The 13,176-nt window shown below is 44.8% G+C and overlaps 2 protein-coding genes across 2 annotated transcripts; both read left to right on the top strand.

Annotated features, from left to right (window-relative positions):
* The first annotated feature begins 7,344 nt into the window (after positions 1-7,344).
* On the top strand, positions 7,345-10,101 carry LOC134291065 (uncharacterized). Its single transcript, XM_062858347.1, has one exon. It carries the CDS (start codon positions 7,345-7,347, stop codon positions 10,099-10,101), a length of 2,757 nt encoding a protein of 918 aa, XP_062714331.1.
* Positions 10,102-10,233: 132 nt separating this feature from the next.
* Positions 10,234-12,768, top strand: LOC134291064 (uncharacterized). Its single transcript, XM_062858346.1, has one exon. The coding sequence runs from the start codon at positions 10,234-10,236 to the stop codon at positions 12,766-12,768; it is 2,535 nt and encodes an 844-aa protein (XP_062714330.1).
* Positions 12,769-13,176: the final 408 nt, after the last annotated feature.

Here is a 13,176-nt window from a genome sequence, read left to right as displayed (position 1 = left end):
AAAAGCTCTTGAGATATTTCTGAAAAAATTGCCGTAGAAATTCCTAGGAAATGTTTTACAATAAATTGCTTCAAGAATTCGGAAAACTTTGGAATTATCCTTAGTGAAAATGCTGCAAGAATCTCTGGAGGAATTTCTGCAAGATTTTCTGGGTGAACCTTAGAAGAAATTTTCAATGGAATCCTCAGAACAATCCCTGAACAAATCTCTGGTGGAATTCCTGAAGAAATACATGCATTTATACAGAAACATGTGGAATATTTTTTGAAGAAGAATTTATAAAATAATCTTTAAACGAATCCCCCCCCCCCCCTGTAGAAAATTCTGAAGGGATCCCTAGAGAAATTTCCGATGAATTGTTTAAACGAGTCCCCAGGGGAATTTCTAAAGTTATTCCTGATGGAGTTTCAGAAGGAACTAATGGAAATCTCTCTAAAATAACGTTTGAAGAAGCATTATCTAAACCTGAAGGAAGCCCTTGAGAAACTTCTAAGAGTTCCGGAGGAGTTTCTGCAAGAAACCTTGGGGGATTTTAGGATCGAATTTCCGGAGTAATTTCTGAAGAAATCTATGGATTAGTTTTGAAAGAAATACAAAGAAGTTTTCCTTTAGCTTGGAAGAATCTCAATTTGTAGAGGAAGCTTCGTAAGGAATTGTTGAATGCATTTTTGAAAAAAACCGTAGATGATTTCATGAAATAATTCTCGAACGAATTTCTAAAAAACTCTATAAAGGTTTAAAAAAACAAAACTCTATTTTTTTTTTTGAAAAATTTAGAAAATTTAGAAAGGGTTCTCTAGAAATTTATCAAAAAATTCTTCTCGAAAAGTTTCCAAAATCCTCCATATTATATATTCTCAAGTATTTTCAAAAGAAGTCTGTAGATGACTTTCCAAAATAAATTCTTAGAAAATTGTGTAAAAAAAATCTAACTATATCGAAAAAACGATTTGATGCAAAAATCCAAATTAATGTCTAGATTTAGCACTAGAAAACTTTGTAGAAAATTCTGAAGGCACCTAAAATTTTTCTAAAAAATTGGTAGAAGAATTCCTGAAGGATTTCTCAGAGAATTCTTGACAGGAATCCACCCAAACTATTGCAATTAGTTTTGATCAAAATCTTGTGGAATTACGTCTAGAATCAAAGCTAGCTAGAGTTTGGAGCTAAGAACTTCTTGTAATTGAGCTAGGAAACCTGAGAAGAAATTCTGACATTTTTAAGAAAGCTCTCACTGAAATTTTCATTTGAAATATGAGTTTTATTTTCTATGTTTTTCAACGAACGCTGGACTGATTCGTTTAAGAAGATTACATCTTAAAATACATTAGCACTAGGGTGGCCCACACTTACATGTAAACATAAAAATTCAAATAATGCCTAATAAGTCTAGTAATAAGTCTTACTTCCTGAATCAGTTGTTTTGGACCCCCATTTAAACACATTCGAACCCTTGGTAAATTGAGGCATAAGAATATTATTGTTTATCCAGCACATGTTAATGAATAATACCAATATTCAAACCCCAATGCTTCGCCTCACTTTGCCTAGGGTACACGTTTTTTTACCTACAAGAGTACCGAAGGTTTAATAAATTGCCGGCGCACAGAGCCACCTACCGACAAAATTCGGAAACTTGTGATTTCGGCACACATTTGGCCAAGTTTTTCCATAAAATTTCAAGTTTATTGAGCACACCCTTAGACTTAATCGATTTCGCTCAAATTTCAACTGAAAGCTCTGTAAGTTCAAAACAACATATTCAGGGGGTGAGACTTTATTATTTTCGAATTTTATATTTTTCTAATAACTATGGGTCACCCTAGTACATATGTTTGTGAATTTAACAAGACATCATAATTGGCCTTGACCTTGCATATTGGTACATATTCCGAAACATTACACTTTGAGAAAGTCATGGTAATGATCGCCAAGGAAAAAGCCACCAATTTGAGCTTAAGCTTGACCGCCTGTAGTTACGACGCTGGTTTCTCCAGACCAGCCACACTCATACAAAGGACTAATGAGATAGCTGCTTAGGACTAACAGGTATCTTCTGTTTGTGAGTATCAATGATCTTCTATTTTTAGGCAACAGTGGCACAAGATCATGCGGATGTTGGAGTGTTGTTGGGAAATGTTTATTTTTTGGCGTAGCAGTTCACGCATTGGTGCATGGACGCCAGGCAAGCGGTACAGCTTGTTTGGTTGCATAACTTGTAGTTATGTTGATATAAAAGTTGGGAGAAAAAGAAATGGATTTTTTTTTTTCAATTCGTTTCTAGTTCCAGTTCTAGACACGTTTATACATGAGATGTGTAGAGGACAGAGCATAGAAAAAGTAGATTGAAAGATACAAAGGAGGAGGAAACGGACGAGCCAGGGATTGACCCCGGACTTATGAATCAGAAGCGGTAGTCACTAGATCACCAAGCTCGTCTCGGAAAAAAGTCACCAATTTGTCCATTAAAGTAACGCAAACTCAGATCCACAGAGGGATTCCATTTTAAATAGTCTCGAGAATATGCTGCGCATCAAAACAGTTAGTCCTCGTTTTTAGCCATCCCAATGTAAACACCCGCACCATTCTTGGGAACCACCATACGGACCACTTACACATGTGCCACCAAAACGAGTTACCACTTTTTCCGACGCCCTTGATTTGTTTTCATCCACTTCAGACCGTCGAGACAGTCCTCCAGTAGTCGGCAGAGTCACATTTGATTCGAAATATTAAATTTTGTAGAGATTTAAGAGTGCCTCGTCAGGACCAACGGAAACGTGCTCGTCCCGTCCCGTCAGAGCCGGGTGTCACATGGCAGAAGGATTTCATCAAACGAACAGACTAGTTTTATCTCTGTTGTAAAAATGCTCACTATTTTACTCGGGAGTATGGTTTGACCCCTTGTCCGGATGGTTTGAATTTCCAATCGAAGCAGGCTGCTGCTCTCGTCAATGGTACCAGGCACCACTCGAACGTTTGAACAGAAGCCTACTTTGTTCGATTCCATAGAGATCCTCAAAGTGCACAATCATGTTGTTTTAGTGCTTCCTGTTGCATGAAATGGAAATGCTAGTTTTTTGTTGTACGTCGTAACCAACCGATTTTGCTGCAATGAGTCAAGTTTGATGACGATGCCGATGACTTTGAACGAATCATAATTGTGTTCGAAGCATACATCGCACCCAAAGTGATGGATGACTGTTTAATCGATACCAAAGAGTGTGGAGAAAATAGTGCACTCACATTACTGTTGGTTGGAAACCGATCTTTTCGAATCGAGAACAGAGAAAAACGGGTCTCGTGATGGGGTGAACATCATTAATGCACTCACAGTTGCACCCGCTTTTCGGTGAGTCACGGCGCTGCGTGGTATCTCTTTTTACTGCGGTTAAGACATGACTAATGACAATTTCCTGCTCCTGTTCTGCCCTCTAATGGGGTCTGCTTTAAAAGGGAGTTTTACTGTGGCAACAACGAACGCCAGCCAAGTGCTCATAGAAAAGAGCACGGAGCGGAGGAGTTGAGTACGGATAGCCATAAATCACTCCAACCACTCATATAAAATGTAAATTTATTTTTTCAATTTTAAATCCTTTCCCGCGCAACCCGGGCGTTTCACGCCATACAAAGCTCGCGAGCCAGCAACGACACCAGCGCCGCGCCGGTGGTGGGTGATATTTTGATATTAGAGCTGAGCTTCTTCCTGCAGCATTATGACGACATTACTGGGAAGAAAGGCTCCAACTCCAACAACAATGGCTGGGGGGCTGTCAGAGCATATGCCAGTCGGTTGCTTTTAATTTCCTTCCGTTCAGTTTTTCTCTGAAAAGAGTAGACAATCTTGTGGGAGTGCGGGAAACGATTGTGAACTGCTCCGCAGAATATCAGTTGCGAAAAGGTGCACAATGGGTCAGATCTGACAAAAAACAAAGGGAAAAGACATGGTGGATCAGACTGTATCTTCACCAAATATCACCACTTACACCCAGGGATGCCATTTATCTGTATTATATAGATTTTCGAGCATCCGTACAGATTGCTTTTTATATGAAATACAGATATTTAAGCATGGGACCATTTTATTTTTGTATGGGATAAAGATTTAACACTTAAATTTTGTACGGGATACAGGATTTTGAAAAGTGTGATACAGATTTTTCAAAAATCTGGCATCCCTGGTCACACCCCACATATCTGAGTTCGATTCTCGTTCGGAAGTTTTTGATATTTTTGTCTTTTCTAACAATAATATACAACGTAATTTAAGATCGCATAACAAATTTAACTATTATGATAATATATGATGGGGCCCTATTGTTACAATCGATTTGTCATAATTTTACAGGTTTTGATCGTACTGTGAGGAATTCGGGAATAACTGACATGTGATTCAAGGTGAAATGGGTGCGCGTCCGGGTTTTGTTTTTCGACTTTCGTTTTCAAGACCACCGATCTCATGATCCACAATTGCTACTCAATGTTTACCACGAGTGAACAAACACGGTGTAGCTATTTCAGCTCTCAAAGCTTTACCAGGTAGCCATTGCATTGTGACGACCATTTTCGGATTCGTTCAGTACTACCATCAGCAGGGTTGCAAAAATCAGTAGTTCCCATGCTGCGGTCACGGGACATGTAGATTTCGCAAGGGTCGAAAGTTCGAGAAGAAGGAGTTCAGAGGCGTTACAGGGGGCTTCAGGGGTGCTTCGAAAGGTTTCGGAGGATCTCAAGTGATCTACTGAAGGCCCAAGTGGGAGGCATCTCAAGAAGTTTGAGAGGACTTACTACGAGTTTCAAAGGCGTTACACGATCGTTTCCGGAGGTTCCAGAGGGTATCATGTGCGCAACAGAGAGTTCGAGGTTTTTTTTTTTAATTTTTATTTAGGTGTATTTTAACGTTTACTAATTCTACACTCATAGCCCAAGAGGGTTTCAGGGCAGTTTCTGAGGCATTTCAGGAAGTTTAGGAGGATTTTCAGCGGGATTCAGAGGTATTACTGTGGCACTTATGGGAGTTTATGAGGGTCTCGGGTATTACAGAAGGTCCAAGGGGGTTTCAGGGGGTTTTGGGTGGTACTTCAAGAAGTTTCAGAGGATATTCAGGGGTTTCGGAGGCGTTACATGACCGTTTGAAAGGGTTTTGGAGGATGATATATGGAGTCCGAGGGGTTCCAAGTTTTTTTTTGTAACGTTTCAGGAAATTTCAGAGAGTTTTCAGAGGGTTTCAGAGGCATTACAGTGGCATTTTTAGGGCTTTATGAGGGACTCAAGGTTTCCAAAAATGATAAGGGGGTTTCCAACGGCACTTTAGGAAGCTCAAAAGATTTTCAACGGATTTTGGAGGCAGTACAAAAGCCTCCTTAGGTTCCAGAGGATCTCATGTGCATTACAGGGGGTCCAAGGTGGTTGCAGGTATTTTTGAAGCCGTTTCAGGAAGTTTCAGAGAATTTTATGCGGGGTCCAGCAGAGGCGCATTGGGAGATTCCGGGATTTTGAGAGGTTCGTTTTCGAGAATACATTTTGGATCACTGCTTGGAGGTAAGCTTGAAGGGGATTACAGATGCGTTTTGAAGCGTTTAATAAATGTTTCGGGCGGTTTCAGAAGGGATCCAATACATTTCAGACTGATTATCCTCTTAGATCCAAAGACCTATGTATACTCAAGGGGGTGCTTTGATTTTCTTAAACAAACATTTAACAACCATAACATTTAATTTCATCCGTAATCTTAATTACTCCAACTCCTGTTATGAACACTATAAATTTTCATTTAGGTAGCCCCACATAACATTTTTTAGTCTAATAGACTAGAAGAGATTATAAGAACCGTCATAAAACCTAAACAAACCTTAATGACGGTTCTTAAAACCTCTACAAGACCAATCTATCAAAATATTACCTGGGCTGGGAGGTTCCAGCGTAGAAAATGAACCATTGAAACAAAAATTGTCTGATTATAGTTTTTAGATTTGAGTGAATTTTTTCAACAATGAATAGGAAAGTGGGACCATCTGGGCAGGGCTTCTTTTTTGGGAAATTTTCTGCTGTAACTGAGTTTCCTAGAGTTCTTTCTAAGATAAAATCAGGAACTCCTTTTGGTGTTCCTCCGGGAGTGCCTTCAGAGATTGATTGTTAAGGCCCAGTAATATCAGCCCTTCTGGCAGCACAGATAAGTTCCACAATCTCTTATCATTAGTGTTCTCGCTTTATCATTCGCAAATTAGATTCCCATCTTTATCACTGTTACCAGGTAGGCCGATAGAAACGATCGCTCCTGATCGTGTTTCAAATTCACCACTGACCCTCGGTAGCACTGTAGATATCGGGGCAGTAGTTAGTTGCAATCTAACAGTGCGCGAATGAGCATCGAATAGACCCTTTGCACCAAAGGCTACCGAGCAATAAAGTTTCGTTTTATTTAAATCGCGTTTCAATAAACAGTGAACCTGAATTCCGCGAGTTTCGAATCTCTACGCGTCCGAAGTTTTCTCAGTGTGTCGGTCCGGATACGTACATTAAATTTTGGTCCTTCGAACCGGATTCGTCGACCGGTGACCAACGCGCTGCGCGAGAAAACCGCGGACAGTAGTGCGCATAGTAGTGCCGGACAATATCGTTATCGCCATCGCGATCCGTGTGTGCTTTGTGCAAGCGGGCATTGTGAAAGTGTGCAACGGGTGCCATCAAGGAAAATTGGAGCAGCGACGCCGTTCGACATCGTCCAGAGGAAGGCAGGATTATAGGGATTCGAGTGGAGCAGCCAGGCGGCGAGAATCGGCAGGATCGAGATTGAGCTGGACAAGACGACCCACTGGACAGGCGGTTCCAAGATAAAGGGAAGTAGTGTTGCATGTGTGCATGTGGTCAGTAGTGGCGCCAAGCATGAGGGTCACTGCCCTGCTGTGATGTGGTAATAAAGAATAGTGGTTGAATGAAATCAATGCTGTTTTCGTCTTTTGCATGCGAACTACGAGTTGGTCCTTGAGTTGGGTTCTCCGATTGACGGTTGGTCTTGATTTCCGCTGGAATTTCTTGTGCTTGTTGTTCGCTTGGTCGGTTCCCCTCGCTGCAGTCAACCTATTCTGCCTGTCTTCTGTCATACGTGGGACGTCGAGTTGAATCGCGAGTCGCGGGTGAATGTTCGAGTGTGCAGTAATAGTGCTGAATTTCTAGTGCACAGTGGTCCAAAAAGCTGTTTTGTGCAGTGTTAAATTAGTAGTTGATTGCACCTGCAAACAATTACATTGTACCAGTGACTTGATAGTGCTCGACTACCCATCAGTGAAAGTGTTTCCATTTATTTGGCAAAATTAGTGAATGCAGCGGAAGAAAAGGGTGAAAATGACCAGCGAGTTGAAGGATCTACTGAAGCAGGAGCGGCAGCTTCGCAACACCGTCGATGGAGTGCGGAAGTTCATTGCCAAATATAAGCCGGAAAAACATCTTGACCAAGTGGAAGCCCGACTAGACATGCTGGAAATTGCTATGAAGCGGTTTTACGTAGTTCGCCGGAGAATCGATGTTCTTTTGGAAGAAGCCGATGAAAAACAAGTGTCCGAATCAAAGGAAGATCCAGACGAGAAGGCCAAGACTCTAGCAGATCTTATTGAGAAGCGGCAGACCGAGAGCTTCGAATTGGTTGAAATGGTTGAGGATACCTACTGCGAGCTGAAAGCCAAACTGTGCAAACTGTCAGCTACTGCAGATCCTCCTGCAGCGACCGGTCAGCAGGCAGCTCCCACTGCTTCCAGTGCGATTTCCAGAGTGAAGCTTCCCGAAATCCGTTTACCTAGCTTTGGAGGTCGCATCCGTGAATGGGTCACATACCGTGACATGTTTAGGAGTCTGATCCATCGGAATGACCAGTTGACAGAAATGGATAAGTTCTCCTATCTACGTTCGTCCCTAACCGGTGAAGCGTTGCAAGGAATTTCGTCGATTGAGATGACTGCTGCCAACTACCCTATAGCGTGGGACAGCCTCCAAGAGCGATATGAGAACAAAAAGCTCATCGTCAAGGCACATCTTGATGCTTTGTTCAGCGTGGAATCAATGAAACGTGAAAGTTATGAAGCGTTAAGCCACGTTATCAACGAATTCGACAGAAACCTACAGCAGTTGACGAAAATCGGCGAAGACACGACCGGGTGGAGCACAATATTGGCTTACATGGTGTGCTCCAGGCTTGACACCACCACGCTTCGTCAATGGGAGTCGCATCACTCTTCTACAGACGTCCCTGGCTACGAAGATTTGATGGAATTTTTGCGAAAGCAGGCCTCCGTTCTGCAGTCTTTGTCGTCGTCGAAGCCGAGCCAGCAGATCGAGTCTAAGAAGCCTAGATATACGGTTAGTCACGCCACATCGCAATCTCCGAGAAATTGTCCGTTTTGTGGGGAGAGTCAGCATTCAGCTTTCAGATGCCAGAAGTTCCTGAAGATGAAGGTCCAAGAGCGTTACGAGAAGGTGAAACGGAGCGGATTGTGCTTGAACTGTTTTTCGTCGTCTCACATGGTTCGATACTGTACGAGCGGAACTTGCCGGAATTGTCACCAACGGCACCACACCCTATTGCACATCGGATCAACCAACAGCGGAGCAGCGTCCCTGCCGGCAGCGACTGGTTCCTCCGTCCCACTTGTACAGAACCGACCACAAAAAGCGAATAATCAGAACACACAAGCTCAGAATCAGACCACACCCACTCAAAACCCTGGATTACTCACGAACTCACACCCAATAGCCAGTACAAGTTCGCATCAACCACATTCACACCCATCACACGCCACAGATCGCACACTAGTTACGCAAACAAACTCACTACCCTCCAGCGCACCCTCGCCCACTCGGCAAGTGTTGCTGTCTACCGCTATGGTGATAGTAACCGATCGAAATGGCAACTCGAAAATTGCTAGAGCTCTTTTGGACTCCTGTTCAGAGTACTGTTTCGCCACTTCAAAGTTCTGCCAAGGTCTGAGGTTGGCCGGAGCGGACAGCCATCTCGCAGTTTCTGGAATTGGTGGCTCCGTTGTACGGTCGTCGAAGATGGTCGAAGCAGATATATCTCCACGGTTCCCCAGCATATCGTCGTATATCGAAACCGTTCAGCTTCACGTTCTTCCCAAACTCACTGCTACATTACCAGTTGATCGAGTTGATGCTGGATCGTTATTAGTTCCTGAAGACATTGTTTTGGCGGATCCTGGATTTCACGAGCCCGGGCCAGTAGATTTGATCATTGGCGCCGAGTTTTATTTCGATCTGCTGAAGGAAGGCCGCAAGAAAATGTCGGATGATGGACCCACCTTTCAAGAAACCGTCTTTGGATGGGTAGTCTCTGGTCGTGTTCCTGGCAAAGCGGAGGAGGTTTCGAGAGCAGTGGCTTACTTGTGTTCAACGGTGGATCTTCGAGAATTGTTAACCAAGTTCTGGGAATTGGAGTCCTGCTACCACAAGAGCACACTGTCCGTCGAAGAATCAACGTGTGAGGAGATTTTTCAGCGAACTACAGTGCGAGATGAAGATGGAAGGTTTGTCGTGACGCTTCCCAAGAAGCAATATGTCATCGATCAGCTAGGAGACTCCAAAACAACTGCACTTAGGCGCTTCTACGGACTGGAACGTCGTTTCGAGATGAACAACACGCTGAAGGCTTTGTATTGCGATTTCATTCAAGAATACTTGGCCATGGGTCACATGCGCGAAGTCTCTGCTGAAATTTGCGAACGTCCATCGTACTACTTGCCACATCACGCCGTCTTGAAGCCGGAAAGTACGACAACGAAGCTGCGCGTCGTGTTTGACGCTTCATGCCGCACCTCTACTGGAGTGTCACTGAACGATGGATTAATGGTCGGACCCGTCGTCCAGGACGATTTGTTGTCGATTATCCTACGGTTCCGGTTCCACAGATTCGTTGTTGTTGCGGACATTGCCAAAATGTATCGCATGGTCAACGTGTGTCAAGCCGATCAGCCTCTTCAGCGCATTCTTTGGCGAAGCTCGACCAGCGACCCTGTGAAGGCCTACCAGCTTACTACCGTTACGTATGGTACTAGCTCTGCTCCGTACCTTGCAACAAAGTGCCTTCAACAGTAGGCAGCAGATGCCGAAGCAACGCACGGAAAGGCAGCTACCACAATTCGGAAGGGATTTTACGTTGATGATCTTCTAACGGGAATAGACGACGTAGAAGAAGGAAAGGCCCTAGTAATTGAGATCTTGGACCTCATGAATTCCGCTGGTTTCACTCTACGAAAATGGAGCTCCAACTGTGCCGAGATCCTTTCAAGCATTCCCGAGGAACTACGAGATGAACGAGCTACTCTGGAATTGGATTCGTCGTCATCACCAGTCAAAACTCTCGGCCTCATTTGGGAACCTGCTACCGACATGTTTCGATATGCTGTGCCACAATGGAACCCTCAAACTCCAATCACTAAGCGAATCGTGCTTTCTGACGCTGCACGGATCTTCGACCCGCTTGGTCTTATTGGCCCAGTAGTGGTACAAGCCAAAATATTCCTCCAGTCGTTATGGAAGCAAAGCTGCGATTGGGATGATCCGCTTCCGGAAGAATTCCAGAACTATTGGCTTGAGTTTCGTCGGAATACTATCGCGCTCGAATCACTCAAGATTCCAAGGTGGACCTGTTACACTCAAGGTCTACTCAGTGTAGAAATACATGGATTCTGTGATGCATCGGAGGCAGCATATGGTGCATGTTTGTATCTTCGCTGTGTGTCGAATAGCGGAGAAATCAGCGTTCGGCTGATTACGTCAAAGTCCAGAGTTGCGCCATTAGAAGACCTGACCCGCAAAAAGAAGAGACAGTCGATACCGCGCCTCGAATTATCGTCAGCTTTGTTGCTGAGCCACCTCTATGAAAAGGTTACTGGCAGTCTTCAACTCCCGCATCAATCATTCTTCTGGACCGATTCGATGATTGTCAAGTGCTGGTTATCGTCATTACCTTCCCGTTGGCAAGTTTTTGTTGGAAACCGTGTTTCTGAAATACAGCACATTACCAAGGAAGGCGAATGGAACCACGTTGCCGGGGTCGAAAACCCTGCCGACATTCTCTCTCGTGGTACAACGGCTGCTCAAATACAGCCGTCGTGGTTCGAAGGTCCCATTTGGCTTCGTCAAGATCGTTCAACATGGCCGAAACCCTCGTCAACACAACCACCAATAGATAGTGCACTGCTGGAAGAACGTAGCACGATATCTCTCCCTTCTCGCGTGACTCCGCCAAACGAACTTTTCTCGCTCCGGTCATCGCTCACTGATTTGGTTCGTCTAGTGGCATGGCTTCGTAGATTCGTGCACAATAGCTCACCACGCAATCGCTCAACTAGGCAGGAAGGACGCCTGTCCCTGAGAGAGTTGGATGACTCGCTAACTCACCTCGTCCGAATCTCTCAAAAGGAGAGCTTCCCAGAAGAATTTGCGGATTTGACGCGGAGTCGGCAGCTGAAATCATCCTCCAAGTTGTCGCTTTTGAATCCCGTCGTCATAGATGGAACACTCCGCGTCGGCGGCCGGCTGGCAAATGCACCGATTTCAGAATTTCGAAAGCACCCGATGATTTTGCATCACCAACATCCGTTAGCTGCACTAGTAACTCGGCATTATCATCTAAAACTCCTTCATGCTGGTCAACAACTCCTCATCGCTTCAGTCAGAGAAAAATTCTGGCCTACAAATGCTCGAAATCTGGCACGCAAGATTTGCCACCAATGCGTGGACTGCTTCCGCAGTAAGCCAAAGGTGCAGGAGCAGTTAATGGCAGATTTGCCGGCTGTCCGAGTAAACCCCTCAGCAGTCTTTTGGAAGGTAGGAGTAGATTTGTGTGGTCCCTTCTACATCAAGTACCCGATCCGTCGAAGTCCAGCAGTCAAGTCTTACGTAGCGATTTTCGTTTGCCTAGCGACAAAGGCGGTCCATATGGAGATAGTTGCTGATTTGTCTACTCAGGCATTTCTCTCCGCCTTCAGGAGATTCGTCGCGTGCCGTGGAAAACCACACACGGTAATGTGCGACAATGCGACTAACTTTGTCGGCGCCAACAGAGAACTTGAGGACCTCCGTCGTCAATTCCTGGATCAGCAATTCCAGCGCACCATCACTCGTTCAGCAGAAGATGATGGCATTAGGTTCGAATTCATTCCTGCACGTTCTCCAAATTTCGGAGGATTGTGGGAGGCGGCCGTGAAATCGTTCAAGGGTCACTTCCGGAGGACCATTGGTACTAGGCAGTTGAGCTACGACGAGCTGAACACTATCGTACAACAAGTTGCAGCCATACTGAATTCTCGCCCGCTAACGCCTCTGAGTAACGACCCCGACGACTTTTCGGCACTGACTCCCGGCCACTTTCTGATCGGAAGGCCTCTAACCGCTGTTCCGGAGCCCGATCTACAAGGAATACCGGAGAATCGTTTGGCTGTGTGGCAAAGGTCCCAAGAGTTCGTTCAGAGGCTGTGGAAAACATGGAAAACCCACTATCTGTCCGATCTCCATAACCGGACAAAATGGACGAAACAGCGCGATAACGTCAAGATAGGCACAATGGTGCTTGTCAAGGAGGACAACCTGCCACCACAGCGATGGCAGCTAGGACGAGTAGCGGAAATCTTCCCTGGATCGGACGACAATGTCCGAGTAGTAACCGTCCGCACAAAGGATGGGTCCTTCAAGAGGGGCATTTCAAAAATTTGTGTGCTTCCAATTCGGGACAACGCGTCCACATCAGAAGAGTTCTAATACTCTTTCGTCGCCGGGACCCCGGCATCGCGGAGGTCGTCCAAAAGGAGGCCTCCGCTTCCCAGTTAAGTATATGTATTATTTTGAATTGCAAAAAGCTTAAGGAATGTTTGTCCCCCATAGTCGCTCTACATGTCCCACGATTGGGACATTCATCGAAGACGTCATCACCAACACCATTTCGTCCATTCCGTCAATCGCTGGGAGAAGGTCGTCCCGTCCCGTGTCGTCTAGCATGATCGTTGTGTGATGTCCCAAGAACCAATTAATCTATCTTCAGCCCGTCATCATCACGTCGTCGAGGAGAACTTTCTCCAAGTTGTACCATCATTAACTTCCCCACTTCGTCAGCACCACAGTTCGCCATCACAACTCGGAGTAAAGCACCAGAGCATCAGGTACCGAAGC

This window comes from Aedes albopictus, chromosome 3 (genome assembly GCF_035046485.1).
Source record: "Aedes albopictus strain Foshan chromosome 3, AalbF5, whole genome shotgun sequence".
In the NCBI taxonomy this organism is placed as follows: Eukaryota; Metazoa; Arthropoda; class Insecta; order Diptera; family Culicidae; genus Aedes; species Aedes albopictus.
Note: the sequence above shows the minus strand (reverse complement) of the source record. Positions and strands in the feature narration are given on the sequence as shown.